Raw genomic sequence first — 17965 nt, 5'->3', positions numbered from 1 at the left:
TGAAGTTAGTTGATGATAGAGTAAAATCATTAAAGTTTGATTACTTCATTGGTGCAGTTAGTCAGGGCCAGACATTTAGCCTGACTGATACTGCTGTTTGCTATTGATTCCTTTTAAAGTGCTCATTATTCGTGACACATGGCTAATGGTGTGTGTATGTGTGTGTGTTTGTGTGTGTGTGTATAAAGGATGACCTTGTGGCTCTCAGGAGAGTGGTGAAGTCTTTCCTGGCTGTGTGCCAGCAGTGCCTATCCAATGTCAACACCCCAGTTAAAGAACAGGTAACAACACACACAGCTCGCACTTTCACCGTCAAGAAAATATAACAGTGTCTTGTTTGTGGCCAGATGTTAAAAAAGCACCCTACAACAACAATATTATTTGATGTCCTCTGGCCTTCAAAAAATGTTGAAAATAACAATTGTGTTTTTCGGGATCAAACAAGTCCCTCTGCACTTTTGTTATTGAATAGGTAAGAATCTCTGTCAAACTATAACCCTCTCATTTGTCCCTCTTGCGCAGGCATTCATGCTCCTCTGTGACCTACTGATGATCTTCAGCCACCAACTGGTTTCTGGCGGCAGGGAAGGCCTCCAGCCGCTGGTCTTCAACCCAGACAGCACTCTCCAGAACGAGCTCCTCAACTTTGTCCTTGACCATGTCTTCATCGACCAGGATGATGAAAGCCAGAGCATGGGTGAGAGACAGACAGAGAGAAACGATGACAGGGCACTATGTTTTAAGCACATGGTTTTGAAAGGGTAAAAATAATGGATGAGATAAGCATAAAGATAATTTGAAAAGTTAACCGCTAAATCCCCACATTTGTTCCATTTATTCCTCTTCTTCTTCTTCTCCTTTGTAATTTCCTGCCTGCAGAGGGAGACGAGGAGGACGAAGCCAACAAGATCGAGGCTCTACACAAGAGGAGAAATCTGCTCGCAGCTTTCTGCAAACTCATCATCTACGACATTGTAGACATGCCCGCTGCTGCTGACATCTTCAAACACTACATGAAGGTGTGTGTTCAACTGTAATTGACCTAAAACGTGATATGATATCTGTGAACAGTCGGCAGGTAACGGGGTTAAAGGGGCTTTAAAACAGCAACATCTTTAACCTTGAGCGTAGTTTGCAGAACAGACTTCACAGCAATTTCAATACCAGTTACATGTGATTTCCTGTCATAATGTTAAAATATATTTCGATTGGTTTTGGTTGATGAAAAGCTGTAGTTAAGATGTGAGGTTGAATGTGCTGAATTTCATCATCTTACACATTTTAACTGATTTTCTTTCTGTGCCTCAGTATTATAACGATTATGGAGATATCATCAAGGAGACGCTCAGTAAAACCAGACAGACGGACAAGATTCTCTGTGCCAAGACACTCATCCTCAGTCTGCAGCAGGTGAGACAGTAATGAAACAGTGACAGTGTAATGGTGCATTCTTCTAGTCAGGAGTGCTGTCTTGTGCACGCCCACAAACACTCACGGTCGACGTGCAATTCCTGTGTGTGTTTCAGCTGTTCAACGAGCTGCTGCAGGATCAGGGTCCCAACCTGGACCGGACGTCGTCTCATGTGAGCGGCATCAAGGAGCTGGCCCGTCGCTTCGCTCTCACCTTCGGCCTGGATCAGATCAAGACCAGAGAGGCTGTGGCCACGCTGCACAAGTAAGAACCATGAACTGCTCTGATCTCTCGGGGGCAACTTGAACACCTCATATTAGGTGGCGGCTGAGCATAGACACGTATACATCTTAGGTATTAGGCATCAGACTTTAACTCTGTCCATAATACTGAGGATTTGTAAAACATACACAGGATGCTTCATCTCTCTCTGCTCTCCTTTGTGTGTCAGGGATGGAATAGAGTTTGCATTTAAGTACCAGAATCCTCGAGGACCAGAGTTTCCTCCTATCAACTTAGCCTTCCTGGAGGTCCTGAGTGAATTCTCCTCCAAACTAATCCGCCAAGACAAAAAGACGGTGTAAGTACCCAGGCCTATTATTTTCCTGTATTATTCACATAGATAATAGTCCCTTTCCTATCCTGTAATTAAAAGACATTTATAACTAAATCTCCATGGAATAAATGGTGTCATGCTGAATCGGGCTAAAATTATGAATGTTTCCTCAGCCACTCATATCTGGAGAAGTTCATGTCAGAGTCGATGTCGGAGCGTCGGGAGGACGTGTGGCTGCCGCTGATTTCCTACAGGAACAGCTTGCTGACAGGAGGAGACGAGGACCACATGTCCGTCACGTCAGGCTCTAGCAGCAAGACCGGCTCAGTTCGCAGCAAGAAAGGACGACCGCCACTACATAAGAAGCGCATCGAGGGTGAGCAGACAGTACCGAGATGATGTCTTGGCAGCACTAAAACTCTTGGACAGAAAAAGAGGACGGGTACATGGTTACCTACCACTGTGTTGCTGAAACTGTGAACTCTGTCTGTGTGTTCATTTCCAGAGGAGAGTAGTGTGGAGGGCTCGTGGATGATGCGTAATGACACCCTACAGACACCGGGGGCACTGCAGACTCCTCAACTCACCTCAACAGTCCTCAGAGAGAACAGACCAGCAGAACACATGCCAGACCCGGACTCAGAACCTGGATCAGAGAACGACTATGTACACAAGTGAGTTCATTCACATACTGTACACATACATGAACATGTACATCCACGTACAGATGCCGAATTACCTTTTATAATGACAATATGAAGTGACTTGACTCTCTGTTTGTCTTCAGTCCTCAGATGCAGATGTCATGGCTCGGCCAGCAGAAGATGGAGGAGGTGAACCGGAAGGACCGGACGAGCATGAACTACATCAAGTCACGCAGCAATCAGGGCGTCCGGCAGACTGTGTAAGTGTGTTTAGTTTTTATCCCTGCACCAGATGAATGATGAAACTCTGAAACTTTGTCATACGTTCTAGCTAACCTGAAGGACGCTACAGTCATGATTTTGGTAAATAACAAACTACTAAGAAGCAATTATAAACGAATTGTGCCTGGCCTCCTACTCTTTAGGCGTGGGTTGATGGAGGATGACGCAGAGCCGATCTTTGAGGACGTGATGATGTCATCGCGAGGTCAGCTGGAGGACATGAACGAGGAGTTTGAAGACACTATGGTGATCGACCTGGTCAGTAACATCAATTCCTCTTGCTGCATGTGAACTCGGAATTTCCACAGGAGCGCTGAAGAACCTGTTCACGTCTTTTTTTTTAATGGTGCTTCTTTGTTGAAGTTTAAACTTTTTGTCCCCTTCCAGCCGCCATCAAGGAACAGACGTGAAAGAGCAGAATTAAGACCGGATTTCTTTGACTCCGCAGCAATGATTGAGGACGAGTCGGTTAGTAAAACTTTTCTTAGTCAATTAATAAATGAGTCATATGACCAAAAATGTATCTGCTTATATTTTGATAATCATTTACATATTTTTCCCCCCAAAAAAGTATGCACGCTACTGTACTACGATTTTGCAGTTGATATGTTTTCTGATGTTGTCTATGCTAAATTTTTCCAGGGATTCAGCATGCCCATGTTCTGATCTTGAAAGAGGTAAAGATCCTGAGATCAGGATCCAAATCAAGAGTGAACAGATGAGTGGGGCTTTGGGGCGTCTGACCCAGATCACCTGCCATTCAGACTCTTAAGAACAAGAAAAAAAAACTTTGAAGTACGTTTCTCTTTCTGAAAGACGTGATGGAAGGATGTTTGCCAAGTGGATCTAGTGATGGATCCCACATCGGCTGGATCTCACCTGGAAGAGAAGATCCGCTCGGTTTTATCAGATGGGCCGGAGGATCCAGAACCTAGTTCGGATTATTCAAGAGCTTCGTCCTGTTCCTATTCTTCCTCCTGTTCCTCCTCGGCCTTTTGTTTTAGCTCTTCTTAGCGGTAGCTCTGATGGCAGCCAGCCACTGAGCACTCGCACTTTTTACGGTTCTCTGTTACACAGATGTACAGTTGTTTGGCTCTGCTCGCAATCAGCAGCATAGAGTGACACAACACTCTGTACAGCCCCCCTCCCCTCTTCTTTTGTTGTCGCACTTCGATCTGTCTGGTTAAATCCAACATAGAGAGGATCTCAATACTAAATGTTCTATATCTTTGCTCTTATTACCCACTCACTGACCCCTCTCCTCTCTCTGTTCGCCATCTGAGTCCTTGTGTGTGGTGGTGCTGGTGTGTGATGTGTGTGTGTCAAGTGTTGGTGGTGATGATGGTTGAGTAGTTGCACATGCACACAGAGGTCAACTGCCGTAGACCGACCAGGAGGAAGTGATATAACTGTCTTGTGTGTGATGTCGAAGCAAAGCGAGTTGGTTGTCATTTGACGGTGAAGCCGCACCCCCCTTACCGACCTCAGACAGATGCCCCGCCCTCTCAAAATCTTTGAAACGTTCTGCGTGCACACACACACACACACACAACCTGAATAATGGCTTTTTAAAGTAAAAAAAAGTTTTAAAAAAGACAATAAACATATTTTGAATTCCGTAGCTTTAGTACTAAAGTTTTAAATCGAGTGTGTTTTTGTTTTTGTCTGATGTTTGTACAGCTTTTTCTTGAATATGTATCTTGTTCGTTGCCAAATTGTGGCCTACATACTTAAAAGTATACTCCAGCCCCTCCCCCTCCAACTGTAACTCATATCTAACGGTTACTACGCTCAGATTGTTGCTGTGGGATACCAGCTTTTAAGCGCTGTATGGTCTGATTGTAATCGTTTCACAGTTCAGTATTACAGCAGATTATCTGTTCGGTTTGTTCATCTTACAGGTCATGTTACTTAAATTACACCTGCACACAGTGTTAACTGATCCAGAGTTGGAAGATTTGTCGTTATCATTGTTCATATCCAGTGCAGTGATGGATCTTTTATGTCTGACAGATTTGTTTGAATGTGTTTTGAATGTGTCCAGCCATATCTTTATTCGCCCTCTGTTGGTTAATCACTCATTTACTTCTCCTCGTTGGCTGGCTTGGCAGTCCTCCTGTAAATATCAGAGACAATTGGATCTTTTCTGCAGTGCAGTTGACATCAGTTGCCCTAAAATGCTCTAAAAGCCAGTTTTTTTTTTTCTGTGAACCTAAATTCTTTTTAATAAAATAAAATCTGTAATCGATTTATGGACCGGTGTTTGCATGTGGCTTTGTTTCACCACCTCAGTATATTGCGGGTGTAAAATCACTTTATGGATTACTTATCTGATCTATTGGGCACAGGTCCAGGGACCCTTTAGTCATTATCCTACAGTGGTGCAATCAAATTATGTTCATCACTACTACAAATATTCAAACACTGGACAAAGCAGCCATCCACTTACTCCAAACTATCTTATTTTATTCTTCAAATCATTTGTCATTTATATTTGTCAATTTTTTTTTTTAAACAGTGAACGGACTACATATACTCCTGCACTGGTAGGCTTAATTAAAACAGCCATGGTACTGAGTCCATGATTTATTTTACAGATAGCAGAGCAGAGCCTGCCAGAGAGAAAAGGCACAGTTCCAGGTTGTGAGAACGACTTTTTCTTGACTGAAACGGAGGATGTCGAACACAGGGAGTGCATCTGAAAGCGCAAACTACAACCAAGAAGAACTTAATACAGTACATCAGCAGGGTTTTGTCCATGGCAGCAGATTTCAGTGTGTTTGCATTTTCTGCTAAAATGATTGTTGCCTGCGTTGTCTCACATGCATCTTAGTGGCAATATGTAATCTGCCCTTTCAGATGCAGCCTTGTTCTAAGAATATCAAGTCATACCAAAAACAGTGACCAATATGGCCACGACTGATATGACAATCATGTAAAATGTGTGTGATTGCTCCATTAAGTTAGTGTGAAATGTGTTAAGCTTTTCCTGTTAACATCTTGCACATCAGTGGTGAGGATGGAAATGTACATATACACATCCTGATTTTGTTTACAGAGCACCAATATTCACCCCCCCCCCCCCCCCCCAAATCCTAAAAATCTCTCACAGCTCGAGGTTGATGCTTTAACACGGTTTACAGTTCAAAAAATAAGCAGTGAGCCGGGAGGAAATCTGGAGCCAATGTTAAGCGTGAACAACTTCAGGGAGTGTATCTCCATGTGTTGCTTTTAATGGAGTGGTAAATGAGGAGAAACAGTGAAATATGACAACTAACATCTGCTTGGCAGGCTACCAAAGTCATCATCACCACGGGGAGAGGGGGGTACCACTGCAGTTCGTTTAAATGTAGACTCGATACAAGGAAAATCCCACAGCGGGCGCCTTTAGATAGTGTTAACGTGGAAACTGTCTGGGTGTGTTTCACAGGGGAATGTTGGCATGTTTCTTCCAGGGGTTGACTTGCTTCTTGCTGGCCAGCACTTCCAGGTCTCTGCAGATCTTCTTGCGAGTGGTCGACGGCTCGATGATGTCATCCACAAAACCTAAAACAAACATTCGAACAGTCAGTAAGAAGTGAATTTATTTATTGCGTGTTTTCTTGACAACAGATTTTCTTTTTGGAAAAGTATACCTCTAACAGCAGCTGGGAAGGGGTTGGCAAACTTTTCCACGTATTCAGCCTCTGCCTCCGCCTGGTTCTCCTTCCCTCTGAAGATAATCTGAACAGCACCCTGAGAATAAGACAGAAACAGAACAGTGTCAAATCAAAAGAAAAAAAAAGTGAGAGAGATAAAGGCAAACAGAAAGAATGAGTGCGTTTGTACCTTGGCACCCATGACAGCAACTTCAGCCGTGGGCCAGGCGTAGTTCACATCTCCTCTCAGGTGTTTGGAGCTCATCACATCATAGGCTCCTCCATAAGCCTGGGATATAAACACACAGTCACAGAGACTCATTTAATGCAAACCCAGCACTTCCTGCAGCTGTTTCACAGTAAAAGTATTCCAGTGATAATGGGCTTTACTGTAAAGCACCTCCAAGATATGTCGAGATACAGTCAGTGAAAGCCACTTAGCTTGATTTATCTCCTGCACATTAACAATTTTTCTCACATTTTGGTTGATTGATCGGTTTTATTTAACTATACAGCTTAGATCAGAGGTGTCCAAACTGTTCCACAATGGGCCGTGTGGCTGCAGGTTTTTGTTCCAACCAATGAAGAGCACACAGTTTGACCAATCAACTGTCTGAAGGCTGAGATCAGTTGATTAAATAAGTGAAGTCTGGTGTGCTGCTTCTTGGTTGGAACAAAAACCTGCAGCCACATGGCCCTTTGTGGAACAGTTTGGGCACCCCTGGCTTAGATGAAGAGTGTTTACTGAAGTTGCAAACCTAAGACACACAATCAAGGTAAGCAGGACCTCACAGGTATCCTAACACCACACTTACATTGGTACCAGTTTAGCCTCATGTTACACCAGGTAAAACCCTTCGCTCTTAACTTCTCCTCTCATTCCTTAGCTTCTTTTCACTTGATTGGATTTTCTGCATCTGTCTCTTCTCATTATGTTCAAACACACACCTTTCTGGTAATGATGGTTATTTTTGGGACAGTGGCCTCAGCAAAAGCAAACAGCAGTTTGGCTCCGTGCCTGATGATGCCTCCATACTCCTGAGCGGTACCTGTTGACAACCATCACAGCTGTTACACTGGGTTTGAGTGTGCACTGTCACTAACCCAACTAAGCTGTAAAGTAGAGTAAGATTGAAATGCAGCCAGTGTACATGCACTCTGAGCTTTTGAGGAAATACCTGGCAGGAAGCCTGGCACATCCACAAAGGTGATGATGGGAATGTTGAAAGCATCACAGAAGCGTACAAAGCGGGCTCCCTTCACTGAGGAGTTGATGTCCAAACAACCTGATGCACAAGACAGAAATTAAACAATATTAAAACACATCAAAGTTATTATTAATCACAGGGATTAAAGTTTTCCGACGGTTCAATGGATTTCCGTCAGTGAGATTTCAAAGAGGCCGTGAGTGAGATCAGTGTAGATATGAAGCGAATAAAATACAAGTACTTCAGGTTTAGCTGAAGGAAGGCTGCAACATATCAGAGATCAATAAAACTGTTAAAAAATAAATGAAATTGGCTTTCTGTCTGTCACTCTTACTTTTGACCCTTCAGTTTTCGTTACTCACCAGAAGCCACTTTGGGCTGGTTACCCACAATGCCCACGGTGCGTCCATTCATGCGGGCGAATCCCACCACAATGTTCTTGGCATAGTTGGGCATGATCTCAAAGAAGTCCCTCTCATCCACTATCTGAGTAGATGCATAAAGAAAGGAAATTATTACTTCTTGCAGAAATTAGATGAGATGCAGTTGCTAACATTAGATTGTGAGTGTGAATGTGTGCGTGTTTGTGCACATACTGCTTGAATGATGTCCAACATGTCATAGGCTTTGGTTGACTCAAATGGGACAATGGTGTCCAACGAAGGTACCAGACGATCACTGAATAAGGAAAGCGATGTCAGATATGAGACGAAATAAAACAGATATTCTTCCACAAAGAAACGGGATTGGACAGGGGGGTTTAGATGACTGGTTACCTGGGGTCGTGGCAGTCCCTGATGGGGGCGGGATCCTGATTGCTGAGCGGCAGGAAGTTGAAGAACTCTCGCAGGTTGAGGAGGGCCTCAACGTCATTCTCAAATGCATGGTGAGCCACACCTGAGAACAAGACATGCAATGCTTTTTAGACACATTTGATCTTTAGTGTCTTTGAATTGAAGAAGTTGTCACAAATAAGCAACTGCAAGTGTTGATATGACCATGGATGTGAAGACAGATGCTTTATAAAAAGTCACCTCTTTAACAAATCAGGACAAGAATGTCAGAGCTTTTACATGCAAACTAACCAGACACAGTGGTGTGAGTTTTGGCTCCACCGAGCTCCTCTTGAGTCACGTCTTCGTTGGTGACAGACTTCACGACATCAGGTCCTGTGATGAACAGGTATGATGTGTCCTATACACACACGTAAACAAACACACACACGTCAGAAACTCACAATTTGGAAGCACTGAAACATTTTGGTTGTCTTCTCTGGCTAGAGTTAAGAAACCATTATTAGATTAAAAAACAGAAAAGTACGTCTGCTGTATCTGTGTAGTTCCTTAATACCTTAACCATGAAGGTGAAATCTGTCAGTGCAGGGGAGTAGACAGCTCCTCCTGCACAGGGACCCATGATGAGGGAGATCTGAGGGACAACTCCTGAAGCCATCACATTCCTCTGAAAAAGGAAAATGTTTTTACTTAATGTTTTTACTAAAACTAAAGCTCCATCCATGTGCATTTCAAAATTTTAACACCGGAAGTATGTTACACCAAGAATTATATGCGGTACCTATGGTGCCAACCACCAAAATCACCAAGTACAGACTCAGATCTAGCGGTTTTGTAAGTGTAATTTTGATGTTAAGCTTTCAGTCAATGAGCAGTGATGTGCAAAGACTTTACAAAGTGACCACACCAGGAATATATCTGCGTATCCAGCCAGAGACTCCACTCCTTCCTGGATCCGAGCTCCTCCAGAGTCGTTCAGCCCAATGACCGGAGCTCCAACTGTCATGGCCTGGTCCATGATCTGAGCAAAGGACATTTAATGGGCGGTATATTAAAAGCATGAAGAAACAACCTTCTCGGAGCAACCAAGGAATGTTTACTTGAAGAAAAGTCAAGTTTAATGTCACTATTTCAGCATTTCCCCCCATTTTATCCATCCTTACCTTACAGATCTTCTGTGCATGAGCTCCAGACAGACTGCCACCAAACACTGTGAAGTCCTGAGAGAAACAGAAAAGGACAAGCCAAAGAGGAAGGGAATATTATACAAGTGAAACAGAGCTGCTCTGCATTTCCTACTATATAACTATTACAGTATCGTGAATGCCTTGTACCTGACTGAATACATAGACCAGTCGGCCATTGATCCTGCCGCGGCCTGTCACGACACTGTCGCCCGGGAACTAAGACGCAGAGAGAGAGAATAAGATATAAGATATGCTTAAAACCCTAGAGAAAAGAACTGCTGCGAATTTCAAGTGGACAGAATACAATTTGTCCCGTTACCTTGTTTCTGTCCTGCTCCATGCCGAAGTCAGAGCAGCGATGCTCCACAAACATGTCCGTCTCCACAAAGGACTCGGGGTCCAGCAGCAGCTCCACTCGCTCCCTGGCTGTCAGCTTACCCTGCAACACATACACCCAGTTACTACAGATTCACCTGAAAGGATAGATATTACTGCCTTAGATATTAGCTTCTACTTGAAGTTGACAGGGGTTTAGTTCCTTGCTCAAGGGCACTGAGGCGTGGATGTTGACATGTGTCATGTGCCGCTGAGTGACACCTTATCCATGCAAGACTAGAAAGTTAGTTTGTGAAGGTCCCTTTAATGTGGGTAAGGCCAAAAAGTAAACACTCTAATAGCAACCACTGACTTGGAGCTTTTGAGCCAGGCATTTCACCCATCGTCCACTCCAGCTGTGAATGTCATTATAGCAAATTAGACTGAAAACACTCACACACGCGCAAGTAAATTCATGTTAACACAAAAAGAAATAAAGCCAAAGTTCGCTGATTTTACCCTTTTGTGCTGTGCATCTATTCTCTTCTGACCTCCCCCGACAAGCGCCGCCTTCCGTTTCTTGTCAATCCTCTCCTTAACGGACAGGTGGCCGACCGAGTACCAGCGGCTGTCCCGTTGCAGGCTCGTCTGCGGCACTGAAGCAGCGACTGCGCCATGTTTCACCTGCGCCAAACTCCTGAAAGATATCCTCAACCCATTTATCAGTCCGCAGCTGCTTCGAGCCACACTGAAGGCCGCCATCATTGCTGTGCGTGTTCTCCGATGACAGCGGGCCGGGAACGAAGGGCAGAGATTTGAGCCAATAACGAACGGGGGGCGAGCTCTCACAGCCAATCAGAGAGAAAGAATTTGCAGCCATGGCTGATGGGCGGGATCTGGAGGGGATCGGGTTTTCCTGTAGTTCAATGGGGACTGGAATCTGAAGTCTGAAAGTCAAGGGATCGGATCATTTTTTTTGCCCTGGATTTAGTTTGCCAGGTAGACCTTCCCCTCGGTTCTCCACTCAGAACATTGTCCTAACTGTGCATCGTCTATGCGGAAATGTGTGCATAATAATTAATGTCGGGCATATGGGGGTAAAGGCTGCCTGACAGGCATAACACAGGGAAAAAATCCAAAGCCCCAGATTCTGTATTTTCGTGTCAACTTAGTTAGACAACAGGCAATGTTTAACAAGAGTAAATGTTACCCCTGTAGATACATATGTAAGACATGTTGATAATAACTTAAATAGACATTATATTTAGGTGAGGTTGTACCAGCAGGGCAGAAATTATAACTGTAAATGCGAGTGAAATAATGTATGAAATATAAGACTTTTTTTTTTCTGGGGAATAATTCAGTTTCTGCAGGATTACTGGGTCCTCACAGGAATCACCGCCTCAACTGAATGTCACGAAAATAAACACTTCACGGTGTTTATGTACTAAATGACATTTTCAGCTGCTTTCAGCTTTGTATCCAAGAGTTTCTGTTGTAAAGTAATATTAAAGTAATATGTCCTTTGTTATCCTCTTCTTTAAGAAATAAAGTTTCTACTATTGTCACAGTCACAGTAAGTATAGAAAGTGAATGAGGGCACAGGAAGACGCCGTGAAGCCGTCGTACACTACGGTAACCAGGGTAACTAAGGAAGTCTCGCGTGATGATCATGCCTGTCGAGAGGGGTTGATGCGAGGAAAAGTGGAAAATCGAATGCTTGATGCATTTGTAAAAACGGCTAGTTAGCTATGTTTCAGTCACCGCTCGCCAAGTATTATTGTAAAACGTATCAAAATCGAAGGATTTCGGTTTACAGCTTGTATTTCCCTCCCGTGTGTGAGGTATAAGGCGGCCCTTGGGGGGGTTAGTGATACGGTTTATTTTTCGCTAGGTAAATTGGCTAGCCATGCTAACGCTAGCTGGTTAGCTTTGTTTACATCAAGTGCGCGCCTGTGATCTGTTAGCTAATTGCTAACCAAACAAATTTGCGACCTTAGCAGCTGCTCGTCGTTCCGTTATACATCAAGAAGGAGACAGCGTTGGATAGTAAACTGGCTCGATGGCAAACGTCGACCATCTCTCGTGTAAAACGTTTGGCTGATGTCGTAAGCTAACGCTAGCTACATAATGCTAACCTTTTGATCATGGGTCGTTTGATCATTTGATTCACCGATACTTGTTAGGCAGCGTTTTAGGGATAATGTGAGTAATTATAGTATAGGGTCGAACCGGTCCGAATTAACAGAAACTTTAATTGTTATCTGACAGATCTTGATGGTAAATAGTAACGACTACAAACCAGTGATGCTAACTTTAGCTACCCACCCGCAGAGCTAACGTTGTGCGCGTTTATTGATAACCGCTTCACCATGTTCGTTGTCTAATATTGTGTGTATTATTGCATGTCTGCATTGACACGCTGGAGTGACTGATAGTTGCACCGCTAGGCCAGTTTATATTTCTTCCATCCACGCTGAGACGTGGCTATCTTAAGCTCTGTCGTCGCGAGTGGTTGGATTTTTTTTCCCGGGCCGTGTTTCCCCGAGGCTGCGGAGTACACCGCTATGAACCCCGTTAATGCAACCGCTCTGTACGTGTCCGCAAGCCGGGCCGTGCTTCAGTGTGACCTGCGGCAGCCTCACACCTTTGCAGAGATGTACAAGCTACTGCCCTTCTTCCGTCAGTCCCTCTCATGCCTTGTCTGTGGTAAGCATCCTGAAAATGTTGGTGTATCATTGCTAGATTATCATCGGTTTCTTACCGCAAATTACTTTCACGGTGCAAAAGTGAATGAGTGTTTCATAACCTTACTATTCACATTGACTGTGAAGTGTCCGTGGGCGTGCGTGTGCTCGCAGCAGTTGACACGATTTGTCGTGCTCAGTACCGTGGTCTCCTTAGCAACCGAGGCTGAGCCCCAGTCATCTGTCCTCTTGTCAAGACAGATGACTCCTCTGTTGTTGTCCCTGCTGCAGAGCCATGTGTTTCCTATTCATGCTTTATTTACTCACCTCGCTTAGCTGGTTGAATATCAACACCGGCACAGCTTGCATTTAGAGATGGGCAATATTTGCAAAGTGATATGACAATATTTCTGACCTCTGTTGATTGTGTAATGGCTTTTTTGCACGACTGTTTATGCTTTCGTGTAATATTTAACCAGAACTACAGGTTGAATGACGTAAGCAGTAAAAATAATGTAATGTGAACATAATGATTTAGCAGGTTGCAACCTTCTTTGTTTACTTCAACAAACAGAGACAGATAAATTCAGAAAATCCCAAACACACCAATGTTAAATGTATAGAAACACTCCCAGATGAGTCGTAGATCATGATGGTGGTATAAAATTTATTGATTTCTCTGCTGTGTGTGCAATGCATCAGTTGGTACACAGAGCTGAAACAGATGATTGGTTTGATTAGTCAGTTAACTGAATACTGTTTGGCATCGATTTTGAAAATCTGTCAGTCATCAAGGTAATTTTTCTGGTTTCAGCTTCTCTTTTGTGGGCATTTGCTTCCTATTTCTTTTCTTTCATTTCAAACCTAAGGTCTTTTGATTTTTAACTTTTGGCCAGAGAAACAAGATATTTGAAGAAATCAGCTGAGCTACCGGAGGCCTTTGATAGGCATTTTTGTTTTCTAATATTTAACATACTAATGTCTAAACGAGAAAATAAGAAGCATATTAACCACTTTAAATGGTATTTGATAATGGTAGAGGCATAACGGTCGGGGGAATGGAAATTGCTTTAAATGACTTTATTCCAGCTTCCCAATTGTGCTGCATTTGCTGTGCATAAGGGTACAGTGGATTAACAGCCCCCTGTTGTTTTTGTCTCAGGTAAACTGCTCCAGGATCCCATTTCCCCAACACATTCAGAGTGTCAGCATTACGTCTGCATGGGCTGTAAAGGCCAGCAGATGCAGATCAGGCCATCATGCAGTCGCTGCAAGGACTATTCTTGCTTCCAGGAGAACAAGCAGCTCTCCTTGCTGGTTCAGTGCTACAGGAAGCTCTGTCTCTATGTAATTCATTCACCATTGCTGCAGTTGGTCAGCAGCCACGTGGGAGGATCTCCAGAGGTTATGGCCTTGCTAGAGGAGGTGCTAATGTCACACAAAGAGGAAATAGAGACGGAGGACTCAAGCCTAGCGCAAGAAGATGTGAATCCTTCTGCACCTGAGTCACTTACCCCCACAGAGGCGCCACCTGTTCCTGCTGAGCTCTCGGCTGTGCCCCAGAGCTCCTCCTCTGACCCTCCCTGTTCTAATGGTCCGCAAGAATGCAATGGAGAAGTGCTGGAGGACCTAGATCCCTCTTCTCCTGAGCTGGAAGTTTGTGAGCTGGTAGAGGAGCAGCCACAGACAGGCCTGTCTGTTTCCAGTACTGGCTGTGGTGGTCTGGAACTGAGTCTGACCACTGGACCCTTAGCCCCAACTCCAGGCACTGTATGCTCACTCAGGGATGGGGAATCTAGCAGCAGGGAGCTGGAGGAGGGGGAGGTGTTGCTCCTCAGTGTGGAGGAGGTGTTACAGACTTTGGATCCCCTTCAGCCCAGTCGAGAGTCTCCTCACACACAGCCAGACAGGACGCACACTCACACACATATAGCCACGGACAGAGCACACGCTCAAATGTACATACAGCTGGATGCAGCTCATAACTACACACAGATTCAAACAGACAGGACTAACACAGTGGCACGCCATGGTGCTCATATACACACGTCCTCCCTCGATCCTCCTCCAACCTCTAAGCCCCCGCCAGTCCGCCTTAACCGTAAAAGATCTCGTTCTGAGAGTGACAGGGAAAAGGTGAAACCCCTCCCCATCACCTCCATCCTACAGGGCTCATCCTCACAAATACACACTCCAAACCCCTCTCATACACTGCATACACAACCAACCACACCCTCCTTAACTGTACCAGCGCACACATATTCATCCCTTCCCAATGGGGCACCTCCTAAGGCCAGTCGCCCTGCACCCAACCACAGTAAAGGTGCTAGGAAGCATGTTGATCCAGGCCCTAAGAAGCCGCATGCCAAGGCGCGCAGTGGTGGAGGCTCCAAGACTAAGGACCGAAGCAAAGACCAGCGGTTGATGCCAGGCTGCCTGGTACCCCCAGCACCAGTCAGGCCTCCATATAAGAAGCCCGTGGAGAAGAAGGGCTGCAAGTGTGGCAGGGCCACCCAGAATCCTTCTGTGCTGACCTGCAGGGGGCAACGCTGTCCCTGTTACTCAAACCGCAAGGTGAGACTATGATCATTGTGTGTATTGCAGAGTTTTTGGGGTCAAATTTCTGAACAATTTTACTGACAGCAAGCTACATTTGTTTACTTAATCTGCTTTTCAGGAGTGTAATGATACGATTATTATTGTAACTATTTTTTTGCAATGTACGTGTGAATAAATAGTAATGATTCTATGATGCTGTTTTTTAATATGAACCTCTGGAACAGTTTGTGTTGTAAAGGTTTCATTTTTGGTAAATATGTCTTTAGGCTTTAGGATTTGTACCTTTGTTAATCTAGAAAATGCTGCTAGTAAATCTTGAGTGTGTTAGACCAGAAGAATCTGTAAACAAAAACTGCCATCTGTGATTTATGTGACGTGAAGGCCACTCTTAAAATATTGCTGTATTTATAAATTCAAATTTAAATCCCTACTGAATGCAGAAGTTTTGAGCCAGATTTTCAAAGAGAAGAACATATGTCTAACTCTCTCATTTGTCATTCAGTTAATGCACTGCCATGCTGCTCTTTTTTGCAGCTTTTGTGTGACATTGGTGCGTTGCAAATAGACAAATATCCTTCTCTGTTTTCTATCATCTTTCTCAGGCATGCTTGGATTGTATCTGTCGGGGTTGCCAGAACTCCTACATGGCCAACGGTGAGAAGAAGCTGGAGGCCTTCGCCGTGCCGGAGAAAGCCTTGGAACAGACACGGCTCACGCTCGGCATCAACCTCACCAGCATCACAGCGGCCGCGGCGCTCCGCAACCCGGCAACCACCAGCATCCGTGCAAACACCCTCCTCAATGTCGCCACAGCAACGGGAACCCCCGTAACCACAGCCTTCCTGTCCCCCAGTCCCCCGCAAGAGCCCAACTACGAGGACAGCCTGGAGCTGCTGATTGGATGAGAGGCTGGGACTCCAGAAACAGACAGCCCGGTGCTGAGTGAATGTGACGGCTGATCATTGTGTCTGTCAGACAACCTGTATCCCCCTCCCTCCATAGGGGAGGCAATCTAAGGCAGCTATGGGTCTGTCCTGTCCTGTAACCTGCTCTTCTTCTATGTTGGAAAATGCTGAGTAGTAAGACTAGCATGGGTGTGCCAAAGCCTCCTGTATTGTGCCTGTGTGCCGATGTGTATTGTTGCCTGTCTGTAGTTAAACACTTATACGCGGTTCCACAGCTGTTCTGTAATTCAGAGGTGCTTTTTGTTCATAGACCACAGACATACTGTAAGAGGCAGTAGGAACCCATACCAGGTTTTGTGTTTTGTCAGTGTGTGCGCATAACTATAGATCTGTGTGTGTGTGTGTGTGTGTGTATGTATGTGTGATTTTTGGTGCATAATGACAACAAAAACTACATTGTCACATCTCAGCTACTTGTCACAGCATTTTCCATGTTTGAGTATTACTCCATGTATGTTCCAGAAATGCATCAGGACGGCCCTTACTAATCCTTAACCCTGTATGTGTTCACACCTTAATTATGAATGACTCTTGTGACTAATCTAAACTTCTCACACAAAACTGTATGCCTTTTCTATCTCATTAACTCACTCAATCCAAGTACTGTTGGCTGTTAATGAATTTGTCTTAATGAACTTGACTGATGCAGGCATTGTACAGGCAGCGAGATAATGTCAAAGCACTTGGCTGGCTCCACGATTTCTGTGTCTGTGTGTGTGCGCGTGTGCACGTGCGCCTGCTGAGATTTACTGTAATGTCAGTGGGGAGGCGTATGGTGGGTTTGTAAGCACTTAGTCTGATTGATTGGCCAAATTACAACTAAAGCTGTTCTTGGTTACCATAGCAATAGGAGTACCAACAAGGATCCTCCCAGCTCTCGTGTACACACGCCGTTGTTTACAGTATTGCCATTTGCAGACTACAACTGTCTTTTAAAATATTACTCCGTTATGTTTTGATTATGGGATTGTACATGACTATGTGTTTAGATAAACTGAAGCCATAGTTTGTCATTTACAAAGACAAAATATCCTCTGCGTGTCCTTTTTCTTTTCCCCCCACAGTTGTAGTGTCCTGACTGATTCGAGACCAACTCAGAGACTATTTTTGATACCAAGTGTTTGAGATTTGGTACCACTGTCTGTTTCTCTGTGTGTGTATGTATGTGTGTGTGTGCGTGTGTTTTGGTTAAAGCACCTTGAAGCCCTCCTATAACCCAAGAGGCTGTGTGTTGTCTGTGTTTGTGTTTACTGTCTCAGCTGTAACTACAACATGTTTTTCAGTTCAGTCATGGTGACCAAAAAGTGACTGAAGGAGCGAGAGAAAGAGGACTCAGGCTGACCAAACAAACACCTTAGTTCTCCACTCATAGACCAGGAAGTAGCAGGTGGATTACTCTATGATCAGCAAATATGATCTATCTTCCTGCGTGTGTGTATGTTTCAAAATGTATTTCTTTTGGGCATTACTTGAACCCTGATTAGTTTTTGGTATTGTTTTTTTAATGTAAAAACTCTTGTTTGAGGGGTGACTCTTATTATTGCTGAAACATTCACTGCCATAATGTGGAAACATGTAATACAACATGAATTAAATGATAGTTTTTTACTTTTTCATTTTTGTGCCATTTTTTTTGTGTAGTGGGGGGAATCTGACTCGAGTTTGCTTTGAAACTTGGTCACAGATGGGTGCAGATAGCACTATGACATAACACTGTGT

The 17965-nt window shown here is 44.2% G+C and overlaps 3 protein-coding genes across 3 annotated transcripts in view; 2 read left to right on the top strand and 1 right to left on the bottom strand.

Moving 5' to 3' along the window:
• stag1a (stromal antigen 1a) overlaps positions 1–5141 on the top strand; it is a 37029-nt gene extending 31888 nt beyond the window's left edge. Inside the window, exons 21-32 of the mRNA XM_041061026.1 lie at positions 189–281; positions 523–697; positions 880–1019; positions 1309–1410; positions 1527–1675; positions 1863–1991; positions 2141–2343; positions 2473–2641; positions 2755–2871; positions 3037–3151; positions 3281–3361; positions 3536–5141. Of these exons, the coding sequence (XP_040916960.1) occupies positions 189–281; positions 523–697; positions 880–1019; positions 1309–1410; positions 1527–1675; positions 1863–1991; positions 2141–2343; positions 2473–2641; positions 2755–2871; positions 3037–3151; positions 3281–3361; positions 3536–3559 (1497 nt within the window). The 3' untranslated portion in view covers positions 3560–5141. The remainder of the gene's footprint in view (positions 1–188; positions 282–522; positions 698–879; positions 1020–1308; positions 1411–1526; positions 1676–1862; positions 1992–2140; positions 2344–2472; positions 2642–2754; positions 2872–3036; positions 3152–3280; positions 3362–3535) is intronic.
• Positions 5142–5347: 206 nt separating this feature from the next.
• Positions 5348–10811, bottom strand: pccb (propionyl-CoA carboxylase subunit beta). The gene is made up of 15 exons (XM_041060613.1): positions 10555–10811; positions 10040–10159; positions 9868–9936; positions 9697–9753; positions 9441–9554; positions 9090–9200; positions 8825–8933; positions 8516–8636; positions 8336–8417; positions 8102–8225; positions 7710–7817; positions 7480–7580; positions 6722–6820; positions 6529–6628; positions 5348–6439 (listed from the first exon to the last, which is right to left on the bottom strand). Exons 1-15 carry the CDS (start codon positions 10798–10800, stop codon positions 6318–6320), a joined length of 1683 nt encoding a protein of 560 aa, XP_040916547.1. The 5' UTR covers positions 10801–10811; the 3' UTR covers positions 5348–6317.
• Positions 10812–11722: 911 nt separating this feature from the next.
• On the top strand, positions 11723–17862 carry msl2a (MSL complex subunit 2a). The gene is made up of 3 exons (XM_041060612.1): positions 11723–12744; positions 13885–15296; positions 15884–17862. Exons 1-3 carry the CDS (start codon positions 12603–12605, stop codon positions 16184–16186), a joined length of 1857 nt encoding a protein of 618 aa, XP_040916546.1. The 5' UTR covers positions 11723–12602; the 3' UTR covers positions 16187–17862.
• Positions 17863–17965: the final 103 nt, after the last annotated feature.

Source organism: Toxotes jaculatrix, chromosome 17, assembly GCF_017976425.1.
Source record: "Toxotes jaculatrix isolate fToxJac2 chromosome 17, fToxJac2.pri, whole genome shotgun sequence".
In the NCBI taxonomy this organism is placed as follows: Eukaryota; Metazoa; Chordata; class Actinopteri; family Toxotidae; genus Toxotes; species Toxotes jaculatrix.
Note: the sequence above shows the minus strand (reverse complement) of the source record. Positions and strands in the feature narration are given on the sequence as shown.